A 19,293-nucleotide genomic window follows, 5' to 3' on the forward strand; every position below is an offset into this window, starting at 1 on the left:
TGCTTTTGTACATAGGCTAGCTCAATGGAACACCAAGACCTTAATGAATGTTATTGTAGGACAAATATTAAATAATAAATTAGAAATTAATTTATGCAACAGTGGAGCTTTTTTTCCAGCAGAGTGACTGGTTCTCAGTTCAGGCAGTTATTCTACATCTGCATTTTCTTGATTTTCTGAAGTTGCTTAAACAAGTTCTTTCTGATACCAGATAGTAACCACAACAGTACATGTTGCAACACACACAAAAGCAAACTACAATAACTGTTTTCATCAATATCACAGTGAAGAACTAAAGAGTTTCTGGGAAGTGAAATCTCCTTGATTTAATTTCTAGTTTACAGCGCACTTGTTTAGCTTGCTGTTATTCCTGATTAAATAACAAATCCCCAAACCCAAATACAATCTGTGATAAAATAGACATCTGAGAAAATGAAATTGGAAACGGGAGAGAACAGCATGCAGTTTCAGAATGCTTTGCAGGTTTCGGGGTTTTTTTTAAAAGAATGTATGATTTGAAAATGTCATATATTAAGTTTGATGGCTGGCGATGGTCCCCTGGATAATGTCATGCATTTCTTCATATGAAAATGGGCACTTCTATTTTTATGTGTAGTGCTGAAAGCAAAGATGAGCTGTAAGAGACCATGAGAAAACCAGCAGCATGACAAAATGCTCTGGAATGTTTTCCAGCTCTGTCAGCTATATTATTTGTCAAGTTACGGTGCAAGATAGAGGAGAAATAAAAAGGAAGCTAGACCCAAAGAAAAATAAAAGGAAAGAAGGAATTCACGCCTGAAAATATTTTCTTGATAATTTGCAACTGTCCAAAAGCAAACCTAAAATGAAGTTCTACCAGCTGGGAGTATTAAAATTATTGGATCAATACAGATATTACTAGGAAAGAAAATGCAGGGGAGATTGTGAAGGACTTTAACCTTGCTGTCCAATATTCACATAAGACTGTGGTTTCAAAATAATACTCTATTTTTGTTCTTTGTGAGGCCCCACTTTCAGACCAATGCACTCACCTGCTGAAGGCTAGTTCTGAGGAGGAAATCCCAAGTTCAACTTAAGTCTCATAAATACTTACTTTAAAAACTGCAGAGTTCCTTTCAGAAAACCTCTACAAAAGGCTCAGCGCAAGGTATGGTGTAGAGGTTTAGAACAGGCCAACAGTGTGCTGTTCTTGTAAGAGTGCAACCCTTAAAACTTTGGACTTCTCTGGGACTTCTACTCCTAACTTGGTTTTATACTATTGAAAATTCTACGAGACAAATAAAGACACGGAGCCAGCTGTGAGAGGCTTATAGTCTAGGTAAATGTATACTTACCCATAATATCATCAACAAAACAGACATGAAACAGGTGATCTATATCAAGAGCCGAAGACAACATATACACAGCAGTGCATGCTTTCACCAGCAACCAAATTCTATTCACCTGCAGCTGGCTAGAAATTCATCTTCAAAGCCTGCCCAAACTTATTGAAAAGATGATACTGTTACCATCATCTGCTCTGACTACGGTGTACTTGGGAGACTGCTCTGGATTCTATAATTTTCCTCAAAAAAAGAAAGATAATTCAGAACAAAGCCAAGCTTAGTCAATTATACCACTTAATGACCAGAACAGTTTCCCCAGCTGCGGTCTCACAGAGTTTAGCGAAAAGCTTGTCATTCTTACGATAGGGGAGAGTAAAGGCTGTTTGGGACACAATCTGTCAGATTCATAACGCCTCCTTCACCAGCTTACTGTCATCCTGTTCCATGTTTCAAAGACAGCCAGCATGACTAGCACGTAAGGGGTGAAGGAAGCATATGTTAATGCACACTTCAGAGATGTTTCCTCACCATACTGCTGTGGGAAGAATGGAGTATTTTACTTCTGTTGCCTGAAGCGGCAGATTACAGTTCAGTGAGGATTAATACTAAGAATCTCAAAAACTTTGCCTGCTTAGTACCATTCTTTTCTACAGTTACCTGATTTTAACATAGCCCCATTCGATCTAAATAGGGCCATGTGCACAAAAAGTAATAGCATAAAAGTGGTCACCCAGCAGTGGAAATAAGAGCAGTGGGGAATATGAACCCAAGAAGGTAATAAGCACTGCAGAGTTCAAACTGCTGGAACTCCAGCTTTCTCAGTTTCTGTAACACCGGTTAGGCCAAAGCCAAGCAGAAGGGAAAGCGTTAACACATAAGGAGGGAAACACAGCTGCCTCTCCACAGAGCAGCCAGAGCCAGGAAGGTCAGCCATGAAGAGAACATGGCCCAGCTCAGCTGGAGCTGCTGCTGAACTTCCAGGGGCAGTAAAAGCTCAGGCTCTAGAGCATAGCTTGCTTTAACTCCAGCCCCTCTAGGTCCTAATTCCTCAGTGAGGTGAGGGGGTCAAGATTTTTGCTTTATTTATAAACCTTGGCTTTTAGAGTAATGGCTACATTAGCCTCAGAGAACTTTTTACTTTTCCTTTTAATGGAAAAAAAACCCAAACAAACAACTTTTTTTTTTTTTAAATGAAGTATGAGCTCCTTTCCCTTTTGTTTTGAGAGCCTACTTTGGCCATGCCAGGGGGTGGATTTGCAGAGTTCCTCCATAAAGTGACTTCCCCTAAAGTGACCAAAAAGCTTTTTAAACTCTAAAAAAGCCAAATTTTATTAGAATAAAAATCTGAACACTCACCTTTTCAAACAGAAGACTCCCCAAGTAACTAGATCGGAGGAACAAAACTGGTTTAGAAACCACTCCCCTTCACAGCCCATGTCCCTGCAGGGGGATCCTTACTCCTCCTTCACTCCATGTCTTCCTGAAGGGCAGCAATCTTCAGACCACCCTCTGGCCTCCCCAGGGCTCTCCCAGCATCTGGCTGAGGATCCTGCAGCTCCCTTGAGTCCTGCCCCAGCCCATAAGCTCTCTAAAATCTCCTCCCAAAACAGCTCACTTGCTCCCCTGGGAAGGAGCCCACCTGAGACTTCATGACCCAATTCCTCTTCTCTTTACAGCAGCAACAGTTACAGAAAACCAACTGGTAACTGCTACCTTCAGGTGTGCTAAGGTGACAAACGAGCTGAGATGGAGGCTGGGCCCACTTCAGACTCCTAAATTTCAGAGGACAATTCTGAATGACTCAAGTTTGACTTAATCCTAGAGAAACCTGAAATCAATAGATGTTTAACTTATCAGCACATATGGAGGCTTTTGTGCAGGTGTTCAGGGAAGATAAACAGAAACAAGCACTCAAGTACTGCTATGATCCTGAGATAGGTAAGGGTGCAGCTAAACTTTCAGTCCCCAAAACAACAGTAGTTAAATTAATTCATAAACATAGTTAATACTCTACCGCTTTTGCACAATAGCCTATAAAAGGAGCTGAGAAGTCTCCAGAAAAAAACAGCAAAGGGGGATTGAGATCCCAGTTCTTTTCATCCCACACAGCTGTTATTAAATCTTTGACTGGAAACTTATTCCATCCTTCCAGTGAGGCTGGCCTCCTGCACTCAAGGCAATGGAAGATCTACTTGTCCACAGAAAGAGAGGGAGAGAAAGAGAGAGTGAGAATACACAAAAGAAAGCCTGTGCTAATGACACCAAAGCTGTTTACGCAGAGGGGGGAAGAAAGGAGTCCTGGTTCTGCAGCTGCTTATGCATTTTCCATTTATGAATAATTCGGTAACATGTACAAACAATGTTAGGTTCTTAAGCAGCTTCAGCAGAAGAGAGAGGAAACAGCTTTCCATTACATCTCCCTCCATACTGTCTATGCAGCAGAGCTTATTGTGCCTTCCTGGGGCTCGTGTCATTTTTCATCTGTTTATCTACTATCTCCTTTTTTTCATAATAACAAGAATTCTGCTTCCAGAAATAGAAAAAGAGCAAGATTCTAATAGAGAGCATAGTGGGCTGTGGAGAAAGAGTTGAAAGATGGTATAGCATGCACCTGCATCACGTTCACATGTGCTAAAACTAAAACACAGCTGGTCTGTTTAATTTTAGGCCTACTAGCCTTGGCAACATCCCTTTTATCTTCAATGCCTAATTATAAAGCCCTAAGTGCCAATACTGTTAACTGCTTCAGCACTGAATGCTGTTGTTTCACTACATTCATGAAATGCATCCAGTAGACTGGCCTTACTTGGCACAGTATTCTAATTCTCTGCTCTTTGAGTACATAATGCCTGAACAGCTATTTCTTCATTGCCACATAAAGAATCTAAACTGTAATAAGTATTTTTAATTGAGTTCAGTGCAACTCAGACCTGAGCAAGACACATAAAATGATGGGACATATATGAATGACAAAGAATTAAAACTTGAACTGTCATCTAATAATTCCATCTATAATTAACAGGCAGTAGAAAAACATTCAGGTGGTGTATCGTTTACCTAGCCTTTTTCACATTGCTGTTTAAAGTGGCTTTGTTATTTATTTTCCTTCTATCAGCTAATGTGCCAAAATCTCCAAAAAGACGGCCGACTTTGCAAACACACAAAAAATATTTTTGCAGAAACTTCAACTACTATTTTCTCAGGATAGTGAGAAAAGATGTAAACTAAAGATCACAAAAACACTAGGATCACTTCTAGAACCTCACTGGCAAAAGGTTTTGTTTCTTTTTAACCGATAATCTGTAAAAAGTAGTTTTGTAAATATTCTTAAAAAAAGGGAGAACACCAATAGAAACTTCTACCCACAATTCTTAAATCCTGGAGGCCTCACTCACAGGAGGCTACCAGTCCTGTAGGTTTTAGTATCAGCTGAGCAGATTTAGTATTACTGCCTCCATGAACTGCTTCTAAGGACATAAATTACTTTCTTCTCCTTCAAAGAAGTTTCTCATAAATATCCTCAAACCAACTCATTTGCTTTCAAAACTTTTCTTACAACTCTGTTACTCCTCTGTATATAGGACAGAACACTACCTATCAGGCCCACCAGTAATACCGGTCCCCTTATTTCCTTGTCCGTTTCTGCCAGTCTGTTTATATGCATCTTTCAGCCTTTGTTTTGTATTTTGAAAGCTAATGTCTTGTGGCAGGGACAAATATTATGCTATGTTACTACTATAAACTGTACAGTAACACTCATAACAATGCAAGGCGGAAATGGTAAAAATGAGAATGCTAGGTGGTAAAATCTTACTCTATCCTGGCAACAAGGTGAAAGAATCAATTCAATGCCATTGTGTCTGCATAAAGAAAAAAATTAGGAAGAAACTTACAAAATCTGGTCAGTAATTGACGCCATTAATTTAATTTCTTTTTCCTATAAGTCTACATGAAGGACACATGTAAGCTTCTCTAGACAATCATTTGAAGAAGGGAGCTTTAACAGGAATGTATTTGGAAACCACTAACTCTCTCTCAACAATTCCCCTTCTTGGAACTCATTGGTAATGGAACTCATTACCCACGGAAGTCGAATTCAATTACAGTACATTCAGGTTTCCCAAAATCCCAGTGCTTCACTGATTTTTCAGCTACAACAGGATAAATGCCCACACTTCAGTGAAGAGTATACTAAACTGGCTTCTTAGAGGAGGGTAGGTCTACTGTATCATTAGCAGTGCTAGTACTGAATCCTGCCACTCCTGATTTTATTTTTCAACTTCAGCTCACAGTTCAAACTTTATCATTGATGATTAAAGCTTCAGTGAACCCTTTGCTGATGAAAAAGAATCTCAGTGGGTTCCACAAGGGAGTTCTGAAGGGGCTCCTCAGGTTTTCTTAAGACAGAATGGCATCTTTGTAAACATTTTTCATCCTTGCACATCACTTCTGACTATAAGGCAGACAGAGCAAAAATAAACAGCTGCTCATTACAAGCACAGGTTCATCATACTAATATGAGCTGAAACTACTAAGCAGTCTTCTTTATATTTTCAAGGCACACATGTGAAAAAGATTGCATGTCAAAGCACCAAAAAGCCTTGAAATTGATGTATTTCTTTTCTGTGGTAAAAACTAAGGGCAGATACTGATCCATCAATATGACAAACCCTTGAGAGGGGTTTGGGCGCTCTACTTTTTATAGAGCAAGGGTACTTTGAAGAAACTTTGTTCATCAACGAGGTTGAGACTGCAAGGTTATCACACTAAGGAGAAAATGGAACAATGCAGAGATCCTAAAATGAAAATTAGCTTAGTTGGTCATGGGACATTATCATGAATCTTAGATTAATATCTGAAGGATGATTGATTTGGATATCTAAGAAAGTGGAAGCTCTGACTGACCCTTTTCTTGCCACTGAAGAAGTTTCAGTATGATATTAACCCTCTTTTCCTCTACACAGTGGTATGTTCGTGCTGCAGTTCAGTGAGGACATAAAGGCTGAAGTTTCACCAGACAGTCTGAGTCAAATTAGGAACTCACTTCCACTGATAGGGGGAAGTCCTACTTCCCTCACCCGTATCTTCCTCCCCACTTTTTGATGCACATTTCTGCCAGTTACCTGGGACAGAGCTAACTCTGGGACTTGAATCACATAGGAGGCAAGTTCATTAAAACAAACAAATGTATATTTATATAATTATAATATTATTTTTTATTATTTTTATGTAGGTAATAAAATAAATTACATATTTTACATATTGCTGGTTCATGAACTGAATCAGATTACTTTGCAGACTCCCATAAGCAAGGAATATGGAAGGGAACTGTGTAGCTGGAAGTAGGGGAAGAGGAAGTAGGGGAATGGGGGAAAGGGAAAAAGAAAACAGGAAGGAGGGAGAGAGGGAGACCTCAAGCTGTTAATTCAGTTCAGCTATAACATGAATCTGCTCCTTAAGAGAATACCTCTCCTCCAGCCTGCAAAATTTTCATTATATTTATAGGAGCTTTGTATCTTCGGTCCATCGTCTCACTGGAAAACTTTACTGAAGCAGGCTAACAATTTTGGAAGTTATTCAGAAAAGAAAACCTGAAGGACACATGACCTCATTTTCTCTAGGAAATGTTCTTCTGCAATACGGTTATGCAGGAGGCTGAAACATGAGCTAGTTCATATGTAGAACCAACACTGAACTGATTAAAATGACTTATTTAAAGATGGGAATAATCAATACAGATGGAGATGCAGCAATGATACCTGCAGGGAACTCCTCTGTCAAACACAGTTAATGAAAGACTAATCTGAAAATGCAGGGAACAAATTCCATAGAAGAGAAGGAATGCTGTTTAACACTGAGTTATGTACTAGCTCATGTTTCATCACTTTACTGCCATCTTCTAGAGTAAAAAATTGAAGTAAACAATGGAGTTCTATCAGTCTCACACCATGAAAGTAAGATGAAGAATGAGAACAAACATATGTACAACAAAATTATATTATTTATGCTATAATGACAAGAGTTACTGCCTGGTTTAATTTTTCTTTTGAAATTTAAGGAAAATGAGAAAAATGTAATGAAATTTTTGAAAATTTCTCATCATCTTTCAGTCACAGTTGTTATTTATGAACAAATCAAGCATTTCAAGTTAAGTTTACCATCACAATTTAATGGAACTGCAGTGAAATATTACAATATGTTATTTTGTAATGAAGTATATACAAAGAGTAACTATAAGTGACACACCATGCTAATGTCTATTGTCAGAAAAAAAGAAAGCGTTTACTCTGAAATTCAGATATTCAACCACTTTTTTATGTATCTAGCAAAAAAGAATTTTGTCTTTTTAATTCAAAAGACTACTCTTTTGTATAATGAAATATTTAAAGAGTAGAAATTACTATATATCTTAATATTCCTCCATGCTATTCTGATTTGTCTCTAACAAATGTGTAACTGAATATGACTTACCTTGAAGTAGAGCTGCAATTTGGAGTGACTGCTGAGATGGATGTTCTTTAAGAATATCTAAAACTGTTCTACCCAAACTGTCCTTTATGTTGGTATCAATTCCTGAAAAAGAAAATGATCTGTGGTGGAATTTTTAACCCCAAGTACTTCTGACTATAAATGTGGTATATCAGACTCAATTATCTGGCAAATTGAATGCAAGCAGTTTAACAACTGTAGCAGATAAACAGCTGTGTTATAGTTGAAGTACAGCATCCATTTCTCTTTAAAGCTTGAGTAGCTTAAAATTCACATGCTGACATGGATTGTTTTCATATTTCTGTAACTCATGGGGATATAAAGTAAGCTTCTTAAGCCAAACTTGGGATTATTTTAACAGACTGTCCCTAAGAAACAGCCATCCTGAAAATATTTTACAAAATCAGGAACTTCTCTGAATGTTTTTCCTACATTCCTGGATTCTAATTCTCCCCAGCTGCTCTGATTCATTGGGGATTTTCTAGTCCATAGAACCAGTACGTGTTTTGGGAGCAATACTGAAAAAGTTATTAACCTTAAAAGTTTCGTACTTCATGGCGACATATTCAAAATTCATGCTCCGAGTAGACTGAAATACCCATATATAGTATAAGGGCTGTGTGAATAGCCAAAGCATTTCCTTGCAGACTGTTCAGACTGTTGACAAAGTGTTTGGCTCAAACTGTGAACGTAACCATAAATAAGTTTGAGGCTTATCCTGGACAGGGCTCAGACAACCTGTTGTACATGACACAAGCTGAGTGGTGCAGCTGACACGCCAGAAGGATGGAATGTCATCCAGAGGGACCTGGACAAGCTGGAGAAGTGGGCCTGTGTGAACCTCATAAGGTTCAACAAGGCCAAGTGCACGGTCCTGCACCTGGGTCGGGGCAATCCTCGGTTTCAATACAGGCTGGGGGATGATGTGATCAAGAGCAGCCCTGCGGAAAAGGACTTGGGGGTACTGATGGATGAAAAGCTGAACATGAGCCAACAATGTGCGCTCGCAGCCCAGAAGGCCAACCGTATCCTGGGCTGCATCAAAAGCAGCGTGGCCAGCAGGTCGAGGGAGGTGATTCTGCCCCTCTGCTCCACTCTGGTGAGACCCCACCTGGAGTACTGCCTCCAGCTCTGGAGCCCTCAGCACAAGAAGGACATGGAGCTGTTGGAGTGGGTCCAGAGGAGGGCCACAAAAATGATCAGAGGGATGGAACGCCTCTCCTATGAGGGCAAGGCTGCGAGAGTTGGGGTTGCTCAGCCTGGAGAAGAGGAGGCTGCAGGGAGACCTTATAGCAGCCTTCCAGTACTTAAAGGGGGCCTATAGGAAAGACGGGGACAGACTTTTTAGCAAGGCCTGTTGTGACAGGACAAGGAGCAATGGTTTTAAACTAAGGGAGGGCAGATTTAGACTGGATTTAAGAAAGAAATTTTTTACAATGAGGGTGGTGAAACACTGGAACAGGTTGCCCAGAGAGGTAGTGGAGGCCCCATCCCTGGAAACATTCAAGGTCAGGCTGGACGGGGCTCTGAGCAACCTGATCTAGTTAGAGATGTCCCTGCTCTTGCAGGGGGGTTGGACTAGATGACCTATAAAGGTCCCTTCCAATCCAAAGCATTCTATGATTCTATGATTCTATGATACTGCATGACTCTCCACCTTTGTCTTGTAGGGGCTACTTTGGAAATGTTTGCCTTATGGTAGAAGAATGAAGTTGTTTTTTAGTTTAGATGTACTTTCATAAAAAGTAAAGGCATGAAAGGTCCTAAGGAACGAGATTCTTCTTGGGACACTGAATAGAGGAAATCAGAGGAAGCAGGATTTATATAGACATTCTGGAAGCATGGAAGGATTTCTCTGCTCACCAGAAAAGGCTTCAGTTCTTGTAATTTCCTGACCTGATGGAGAGTTTCCTAATTTGTTTTGTGAGAAAGAGATATTTGTTTTCTCACTGAAAATAAATCCAAAATATTGCTGGGCTAATTAGCAGTGGCAGCCAATTTTCAGAGGCCAGAGACACCAACTTACACCTTTCCTTTGCAGTAGCTACTCATAACATCTGCTGAATCTTTTTTGAAGCAGAATTAGAGAAAAGGGGATTGTTAGATAAAAAAGGCAGATGGTCGGGAGTGTTGCAGAAGTGCAAAGCATTTGGGGTTCAAGGAGTTCATAGTGAAGATTCTACTCCACTGCCTTGTACAATTGTACTCTGGCAGAGGCTATAATGTGTACTAATCTATAAGAGGTATTCTTTATCTGTGGTCTAAGGGCTTCCTATGTTAGTGTGAGGTTCTCCAGTCCTTCCTCTTTTAGGTGAATGAATATAGAAAGGCCCTGCCTTTTTGAGGGCAGGTGAAGATCCCTTTCTGCCCCCTTCTGCCTCCTTCTTATTTGTCCAAACAGGAAAGCATCTTGAAAGGACCTTTTTTCTGAAAACAGATCTCAGATCAGGTATGCACTAGCTGAGATTCAGATGAGGAGCTGTGAGTAGGAAATACCTTCTTTTGCAATATATAACCCCACAAGCACTGATAATAAAGATCAATGAGATCCCTCAGTGTAATGGAAGTTCATGTATCTCAGAGAAGTAATTTCTAGATATTTTCATTTTCATTGGTCTTCTCATTTATCTGAGAAGACAGTTGTTAAGATGAGTAATTTACCTGCAACAATTCCAAAACTCTTATTATGTAATAGATGGGTTTGTTGGGACTCTATATCCCTGTTTTCCCGTCCTTTCAGGACAAATGCAATTCTCGGAGACACAGTGCCTTCCCCTTTCTTCATAGGCACTCAAAATTTATCCAGGAAATGAAGGACCAAGCAGAATGGTGTGTTTGTTAGGAATAGCTAAGTGAAGGAGATGAATGTGAACATGAGTCTTCTGGCCTCTAGATCAAAAAATATACTTGGCTGTCTTTCAGAATGAATAATAAAATTTTATGTAGCCATTTTGTTCTCAGAATACATTTATTCTCAGAATACAGTGGCATACACTGAGTCATATATGGAATTTCTGAGTCTTAGTGAAAACATTCCTTTTGTTCTCTGTGTATAGTAATTTCTTATTCTAAAAGAACATTGTTTTAAGGAGAGGTACATGTGATTAGATTTGCAAAGGCTGAGAAAGATAACAGTAATTTGTATAAGCAAAACTTGAAGAGCCATACACCAGATTAGGAATATTAAGGATATTTGTTCAGTGTTTCCTGTAAATTAGATTTACCTGTTTCAAGCAAAATGCGTACTACCTCCACCTTTCCAAATAGGGCTGCTTCATGAAGTGCGCTCCCTTTTTCTGTCTAGAAAAAAAAAATATTGTGACATTTAAAATGCAAATTAAAATACCAATTAATCCTTTTGAAAAGAATACATTTAGAAAAGAAGTATTTTTTTTCCCCTCTATTTTATCTACACATAAAAAACATTGAATGGGCAAGAACAAATACTACCATAATTTTTTTTTTATTATTCAAGATAACAACATAAATGCTGTCAGTTCTACTATAAAAATTAATAACTATATAAGAAAATATAGTAGGGATGTAATACAACTCTCAATTAACAAGCCCGCATTTGTGTAAAATTTCTAAACTCCTATTATAGGCAATGAAAATCTAGTCAATACCATCAGTAGAACACAGCTGTTCAGCAGTCAGCCAGTTTACATGTGGACATCTACACTTAGGTCTTTTAATCTGAAACTAGATCACACCCTAGAAGGTCAATTCAGTTGTACAGTGCGAGATGCCCTAGGATATCCCACCTGGCCTCCAGCTGATGTTCCAGTTGATGCTCACATTTGATCTGCATCATATCTACGCCATACAGATGTTCTGGATACCCTAAGGCACCTCCAACAGCATTAGATGTCTATGTTTATATCATTTAAATTCTACCTTAGATGTCTGTGAACCTGATTTTGCAGATTTGTGTGACATAAAATTATCTGTGAATGGACTTTTGCTCAAATAAAATTTACACTACTGAAAAACAAACTACCTCTCTTAACAAGCTACTTTTCTTAGTATTTTATACTGCTGCCTGTTCCTGAAAAATCTGAACAGACTGCCTTTCCATACAATAGCATTAGCACTAGCTAAAGCACTACTAGATCTCACTGAATCTCTGGCTCATCTTTTTTTTTTTTATAGTAAATTAGATTTTGAGTGTTTTTTATTTGTGGACAAATACTAAACGTTGTACGACTTGAATTTGTTTTTTCTATATTTTATTCAAATGTACCATTGTCATGCTTGCTATGGTGGAAAGACTTTAAAGACACAGAAAAATTAACTCTGAAATAAAATAGTGATTCATTATTTAGTAGCTGTATCGGAATGCACCAGTGTTACAGCGATGCAATGACAGGTTATTTAGAAATAATCAGAGATCCTGAGATGGGACATGAGCACACAGTAAGTGTACATATGTCCTACCAATTGAGCCTGAAAACTCTTTGTTTTGTCCCTAAGAGGAACACTCACTTGTTATCTTTCTTCATACTTAGTACATGGACGTATAAAGTAGAGCATGCCCAATGTCATTTACATCCAGCACATCAGGTATATTTACAGTATAATGGAGAGGAGAAGGAAGTCACTAAGAGAATATACACATGAAATACATATCTCAAAACAATTTCTAATCTTTCCATTTTCAGAAGCAATCCAGATGAACATTCACAGACTTATTCTGAACAAGAAGACTAAATATTCAGATTTAATTAGAGATGGTTTCAGAATCCTTTACTCAAACAATGTCTACAGGAGTTTTCCAGTAACTGCAATTGACTTTAACACTGGATAACTCTGCAATGACATAATGCAACCACAAAGGTACATGCAGAGCTTAAGGTGCAGCTCAGAAATTTCTGGGAATGAAAACAGTTCTCAGAAAAGTCACTGATAGCTATAGGTCTGATTGCTGAAAAAGGCTTGACATCAGCAATCTTGAAAAAGGCTTTGACAAGCCTATTATCCTCTTTGGTATTTGTGTGGCTATGGCATTTCCTTCGGATTGGTCACTTACTGACATGAATAAACCTCAAGACTATTGGGTGGACCTGGTACTACTAACATAGAGTTCCCCGTCATCAAGGATGTGAAGTACAGCTTTGACTCCCAAAATATTTGACTTTGCAAAGACAAGTGGTGAAATTCAAAAGCAACAATGGGGAGAAGTTTGGCACGGTAACCTGCCAGAGAACAACAGCAAAATAGAGGCTCAATCACAATTGATCACTCACTGTTTTGAGAAAAGAGGAATGTGTCTCTCATATTTGAACATATTCACTAAAGTTGAACCTATTATGTCATATTTGAACATGCGCCAGCAATGTGTCCTTGCAGCAAAAAAGCTAACAGTATCTTGGGCTGCACTAGGAGGAGGGAGGTGTTGCCAGCAGGTCAAGGGAGGTGACCTTCCCTTCTATTCACCATTGGTGAGGCCACACCTGGAGTACTCTGTCCAGTTCTGGGCTCCCCACTACAAGATAGATATGGAGCTACTGGAGAGAGTCACTAAGATGATTAAGAGACTGGAGCATCTCTCCTATGAGGAAAGGCTGAGAGAGCTGGGACTGTTTAGCCTAGACAAGAGCTCACAAGGGATCTCATCAATGTGTACAAATATCTGAAGGGAGGGTGTAAAGAAAACAGCCAGGCTTAGTGGTGTCCAGTGACAGAAGAGGTAATGGGGAAAACATGAACCACAGGAGGTTCTGTTGAACATAAGGAAACATTTTTTGCTGTGTAGGTGACTGAGCCCTGGCACAGGTTGCCCAGGAAGGTTGTAGAGTCTCAGTCCTTGGAGATATTCAAAAGCTGTCTGGACATGGTCCTGGGCAACCTGTTCTAGGTGACCCTGCTTGAACAGGGGGATGGACCAGATGTCCTCCGAGTTACCTTCCAACCTCAGCCATTCAGTGATTCTGCCAAAGATAATAATTAGTGATGTATACACCAACAGTGATATCCACAGAGGTTCAAATGTTATAGGAGGCCTGAGCACTAAATTTTAGTCCTACTGAGGATGAACTGTAGAGATGGGAACCAGCTGCACCTGGACTAAAATTGTAGAGATCATTCTGTATTAATATTAATAAGGAATCTTTTTAATGGAAAAAATGGACATACTTTAGTGACAACAGCTATCTAGAATCCATTGCTGTGACATGATCTAAGACTAAGAAAGATTAATGTTCTGGCATGCTGAATCAACAGGTTTGAAGACAAGGAAGAGGATCTATCCTCAGACTCCTCAGTTAAGGGGTGGAAAAGATCCTGGATACGATAATTGTCAGAACCGGCAGCAGTCCTTTCTATTGATCAAAATTCCCCACTGGAGGAAAGGCAAGTAATATTTTCCTTGATGAAAGCATACATCTCATAAGAAATTGAATGAAAACTAACATGAGAAGAGGAAATTTCCTGTAGATATCTAAGGCAAAAAAATCTATCTGGGGGCAGCTTGAGAGCCAGAAGATAGTTCCGTAACAAAGAACCAAAGCTCTGCTATGCATAAAGGGAGTAGAGAAACTTAAGCCACCTACATACGCAATTCATAGTGTTGGGAAAGGAATCCAAAGCCAAATGCCAGTTTTTTCATTTTATACTTTCTCACTTCTTGGTCTATTCTACCGTGATATTTCCTGTCATATCTGAACATGATCCTGAAATGCTTTACAGGCATTCTGCACTGTACTGAATTCTGGGGCAGTCTTTCCTTTACAACTCCAAGCTATCAGACAGTGCTAATGAATGCCATATCCCAGAAATGAGGTATATATTACAGTCTGTTTGAAAGAGGACTTTGAAAGGCACAGCATATAAACAGTGGACTGATCTGTCCATTATATAGGTGATTTTCTGAGCAAGAGGGGAAATATTACCAAAAAACTGAAAGAAAATCAGTCTGGGAATACAGAGATTGAAAGCACACTTGTAAGATGCAGATGTGTAATCCTGCATGAGATGTCACGAAGATGAATGCTGACGTAAATCTTAAAAGCTCTAGGCAGGATTTCATGATAATAGTGAATAACTAACGAGTGAATCAGATCCCTTGACCCAAAAACTGTCCAGAAGGCAGAAATGTCCTTGTTACCAGATAATTCAGTTACCAAACTCCATTTTAACATAAGGAAAATCCTGAGCTTCAGGATGAACACGGCCAAGAGAAACTCAGAGGACTGGCTGAGTAGATATATATCTCTTTGTAAATGTACATGTGGACTACTACTTGAAGACAGAAATAATGTTGGGGGTTTTTTTTCTGGTGCAATAGAGCACATTACACAAATTGGAAGGATTAAAAAATGTAGTTGCAAATAATTTCTATATATTATTTGAGATGTGCTAGAGTTTTTAGGTAGATCTTTTTCATTTATAATGGTGTACCCATGCACTAATATACTCTTGTCTATACTACAGCCAGCAAACTTAAGACAATAAAACTTATAGACAATAATGACTGCTTTACTTCCTGCAGCTTTCATTGCCTTGGATCATAATTTCCTGGCAAAGTGAACACTACCATTATATTTGGAAATTCTTCCACAGTGATATTTAATGCAAAAAATGCTGGTATTTTTTCATTAACTCAGTGAACTAAAGTGTGCTTGAGTTTGCATCAATGGATTATATATTGATTCCCTGGCATACGTTTTCTGTATATCAAATATAGAGAACTATAGCACAAATTGTGCTAAGTATATAATAAAATCATCCCTGCCCCAAGTAGCTTATAGCTAAATACAGGTACAATGTCCCAGCTGGACACACAAAGCAAGCAAGGATAGAAGGACATTGTCAGTAGGAACACCAGGATACACAAATCAACTTGCAGGCTCACATAAAAGCATCAAGGGTTTTATTAATTAGTGATTTTTTTAACCATGTAAATATGCAAGAGCTTGTAATTAGGTCATTTGTCTAGTCCTTATTCATAGGCAGTTTACTATAGTTTTGATATGGATTTCAGACATAATCTGAAGGACGGAATGGTAGCTTTGCAAATTGATTCACGGAATATTCTCCATACATAGTGACAGCAAAAAGGAAGGGGCATAGCTCTTTGCAGAAGAACTACAGTGATAAGCAATAGAAATTGCCATCATTACTGGAACAGACAGGGAAGGCAAATAGGGATAGATAAAAGTTGGATAAGCAGAAGGGGCCAAGTTTTTAAGGTATTTACAATTATAAAATTACTGTTTACATGAAACACACTGAACTGTGCAGTATCTTATTTTACTGAGGGCCCAAAATCTATCACTCACCCAAAACCTGTGTATTTTTCATATGTTTCAATTTAAATGAAAACTTCAAAGCATAAAGAGATGAAGCAGATTTGTATTGCCCACTTCTAAATAATTTCAGATTGAAGGATATTGGATAGACCTGGGAAATGAATAAAATGTGTGATTAATTCAATCAAAAATTAAATGCTGTCTATTATTAGTCCAAATATTTGCTATGATTAAAAGTGCTCAGGGAGTACAGAAGAGAAAGATAACATGGCTAAAGTAAACTTCCCATTTAAACAAATAAATATGTACAATTACAGAGTGATAGCAGATAGGCTACTTCTATAATTGTCTCTCAACATTCTGAGAGCTCTTTACTGCTGATAAGCTGAATTTATTTAACGTGTATGAATGTGTACAGTTTTATTTACCACATGGGATTATACTTTGTATATTGTTCTTTCCCAATCAGTGATGCAGAGCAATTTAATTAATAATAAAAGAGCTGAGTTCAGTTTTAAGTAACAGGCTGATATTGTATGCTCTGCTCAGTTTAATAAGCTGCCAGTAATCATCAACAAAGAATTTTTCAGAGGTTATAGAAGTAATAAGTTAACAATATGTACAGAGCCAACTTGCCAATATGCTAAGATGCTGAATGAAAAGGAACATATTGATGGGGAATATGTATACTGGTGAGAAAATAAATACATGATATTTCCTTATGGCAAGTAGGACAAACACAGAAGAAACAAGATTACCCAGTGCAAAAAATAAAATAAAATAAAAAATAAAATAATCCCCCCTGCCTAAGAATAACTAAGAAAAATAAGAATATAAATTACTTAAAACAAATTAGAATTAAAAAAAAAAAAAGAAAAAAAGTCCTAGAATTTTAGTGTAGATGGCAAACAGATCACCATTACTAAAAGAATCTCTCATTTCTTAACAGAAGATTGTACAAAATTTGCAACCACTATATTTTTTAAAGACCGGCAAAAAACTTTTGGTATAGCTATAGATAGAAATGGCTTAGGAGAATTCACAGTAGTGCTAAAATTATCTAGATTACATAAGAGGAAGAACACATTTCATAAAAGCATTGTGTAATATTCAGCCCTCATGTAACCATCAGTTTGTAAGTTGCCATGACAGAGACTATTTTTCTTCAATTATCCTATTTCTTAAGCATCAATTCAGGCATCAGTTCAGTTTCTTTCTGACTTTTTCCTCATTCATTTGCTAGAGATAGAAGAGAAATTATACATTCAGAAACATGTATTCAAGGGTTCTGTTATGTGTTGCTTTAGCGTTAAACTTTTCTAAATTACTGAAGATGTAGTCATAGTAAAGGACAGCTGAAACAAAAGAGCTGCTTGTATTAACCTTTACAAGTGTATCACTTTCTAGTAAAGAAAATCAAAAGCAAATTAAATTAGAAGTATAATGGTAGGCAAATACACAAGTAAGCAAACCACAGGAAAAAAAAGTGTTTGAGTTTGAAATAGTTTGAAGCAAGTAACAATGCTAACTCAAAAGATACTAGAGCTAATAAAAGTAGCAAAACAATTTTACCACATTTTCATTTCGAAGGCATTTGAGAATATCAATTTTTAATCTTAAAATATGTTAAAATTTTCTGGTTTGCTTTGTTGTTTTTTTTTTTAAATCTATCTTTTCTTTCCCATTTCACATTCTTTTCCTCAAAAGATGAAAAACTTGACCTTGATGGAAGAATCCAGAAATTATAAAAGTGCGTGGAATCCAGGTGCAATCTTTCTGTATAAAAGGGAATTATGTGTACAAAGGTGTTTGATTAAATGCACCTAAAGCTTAAAATGGTTATAAAACTTAGTCAAAGTTTAGGCAAAGTTCACAAGATTTATTAAATCATCTATTGGTAAAGAATGCCTGGATGTGACTCTAAAATAGATATAATTATGTTTGTTTGTTTGGTTGATCTGAAAATAGAAATAAAGCTGAAACAACCTTAATTCAAAGTATATTATATATACTCAGACAGTAAGAAGGCTACTTTAAATCTGAAGATAAAATACACTTTAAACTCAAATACAGTGCTGTCAATCAAAACAAGAGAAATCACAAGACTCAGACAAGACTTCACATGTAACAGAATCAGGTCCTCTGCAGTTAAAAGGCTTGGACACTTTAAACTACAAAGAATTGGACATAAAATTTACTGCTGCTGTACCTTGTATCTGTTCCATCTATGTCTCTTTTATTTAAGTTGCCCCTTTTACACCATTGTAATTTACTGTGCACAGAACTAAATGCACCAAACAGCTAACAGGTTGGAGTCAGTAGCTACAAAAGTGTATTGCTATAGAACTTTCTTTTAGATTTATACAAGTGTTTAGAAAAGCAGAATATCAAAATTATTATTACTTAGTAACTTTGGGTTTAGAATGGGATAATCCTGGGAAAGTGAGTTCTCAGTCAAACATTGTTTCAGTTTGCTATGACCATTAAGGGCCATAGCTTTAGCAAGTCAGCTTAGTAACATTAAAGCCAATGTTGTAAAAAAAAATATATATACACCTACATGAACAGTTGATATGATTTGTGTATCGACACGTCTCAAAACAACATAAAAATATACACTCAGCTTTGAAGACACATATCTTTCTTGAGTCATCCCTTTGAACACATCATTTGGGTCATAAAAAATAAATCTGTATTATACACCACCTTGCAGCATCTCTAACAAAGTAAATGCAAGTGTATTTTAAAAGAAAAAAATGTAAGTTATTTCATTTGAATCATATTCTAATGATAAAGGAAAGTAAGGAAAGAAAGGAAGAAAGGAGGAAGGGAAGAAGAGAAGAAAGAAATTGCACACTAACTTGGCAGCTGACATCCATTCCAGCCTCCAGAAGCACCTGTACAACAGCTTTGTGGCCATTACGTGCAGCAAGATGCAAAGGAGTGTGTTTTCTTGTATTACAGTTCATCAGGTTTGGATATGCTTTGATGATCATTTTTACAACACGCAGACGTCCATAAAGTGCTGCCAGATCCAGAGGTGTTTCTAGTTTGTTGTTCCTTATTGTAGGGTCTGTTAGTTCTTCTAACAGAACAGCAACTACTTCTGAATGACCATATTGAGCTGCACAATGCAGTGCTGTTTCATTTTCATTGTTCTGTTAAAACAAAACAAAAGCTTCAGAAATTCATGTTTAATCACACAATAGAACTGCTCGGCTTCTATAAAT

At 37.7% G+C, this 19,293-nt stretch overlaps 1 protein-coding gene across 3 annotated transcripts in view; it reads right to left on the reverse strand.

Annotated features, from left to right (window-relative positions):
• Positions 1–19,293, reverse strand: part of ANKS1B (ankyrin repeat and sterile alpha motif domain containing 1B) — a 452,062-nt gene that overhangs the window by 366,176 nt on the left and 66,593 nt on the right. For all 3 annotated transcript variants that reach the window (XM_075497691.1, XM_075497704.1, XM_075497700.1), the window contains 3 exons: positions 18,925–19,221; positions 11,039–11,114; positions 7,797–7,898 (listed from right to left, as the gene is read on the reverse strand). In XM_075497691.1, coding sequence (XP_075353806.1) covers positions 7,797–7,898; positions 11,039–11,114; positions 18,925–19,221 — 475 coding nt within the window. The remainder of the gene's footprint in view (positions 1–7,796; positions 7,899–11,038; positions 11,115–18,924; positions 19,222–19,293) is intronic.

This window comes from Mycteria americana, chromosome 1 (assembly GCF_035582795.1).
Source record: "Mycteria americana isolate JAX WOST 10 ecotype Jacksonville Zoo and Gardens chromosome 1, USCA_MyAme_1.0, whole genome shotgun sequence".
Classification (NCBI taxonomy): domain Eukaryota; kingdom Metazoa; phylum Chordata; class Aves; order Ciconiiformes; family Ciconiidae; genus Mycteria; species Mycteria americana.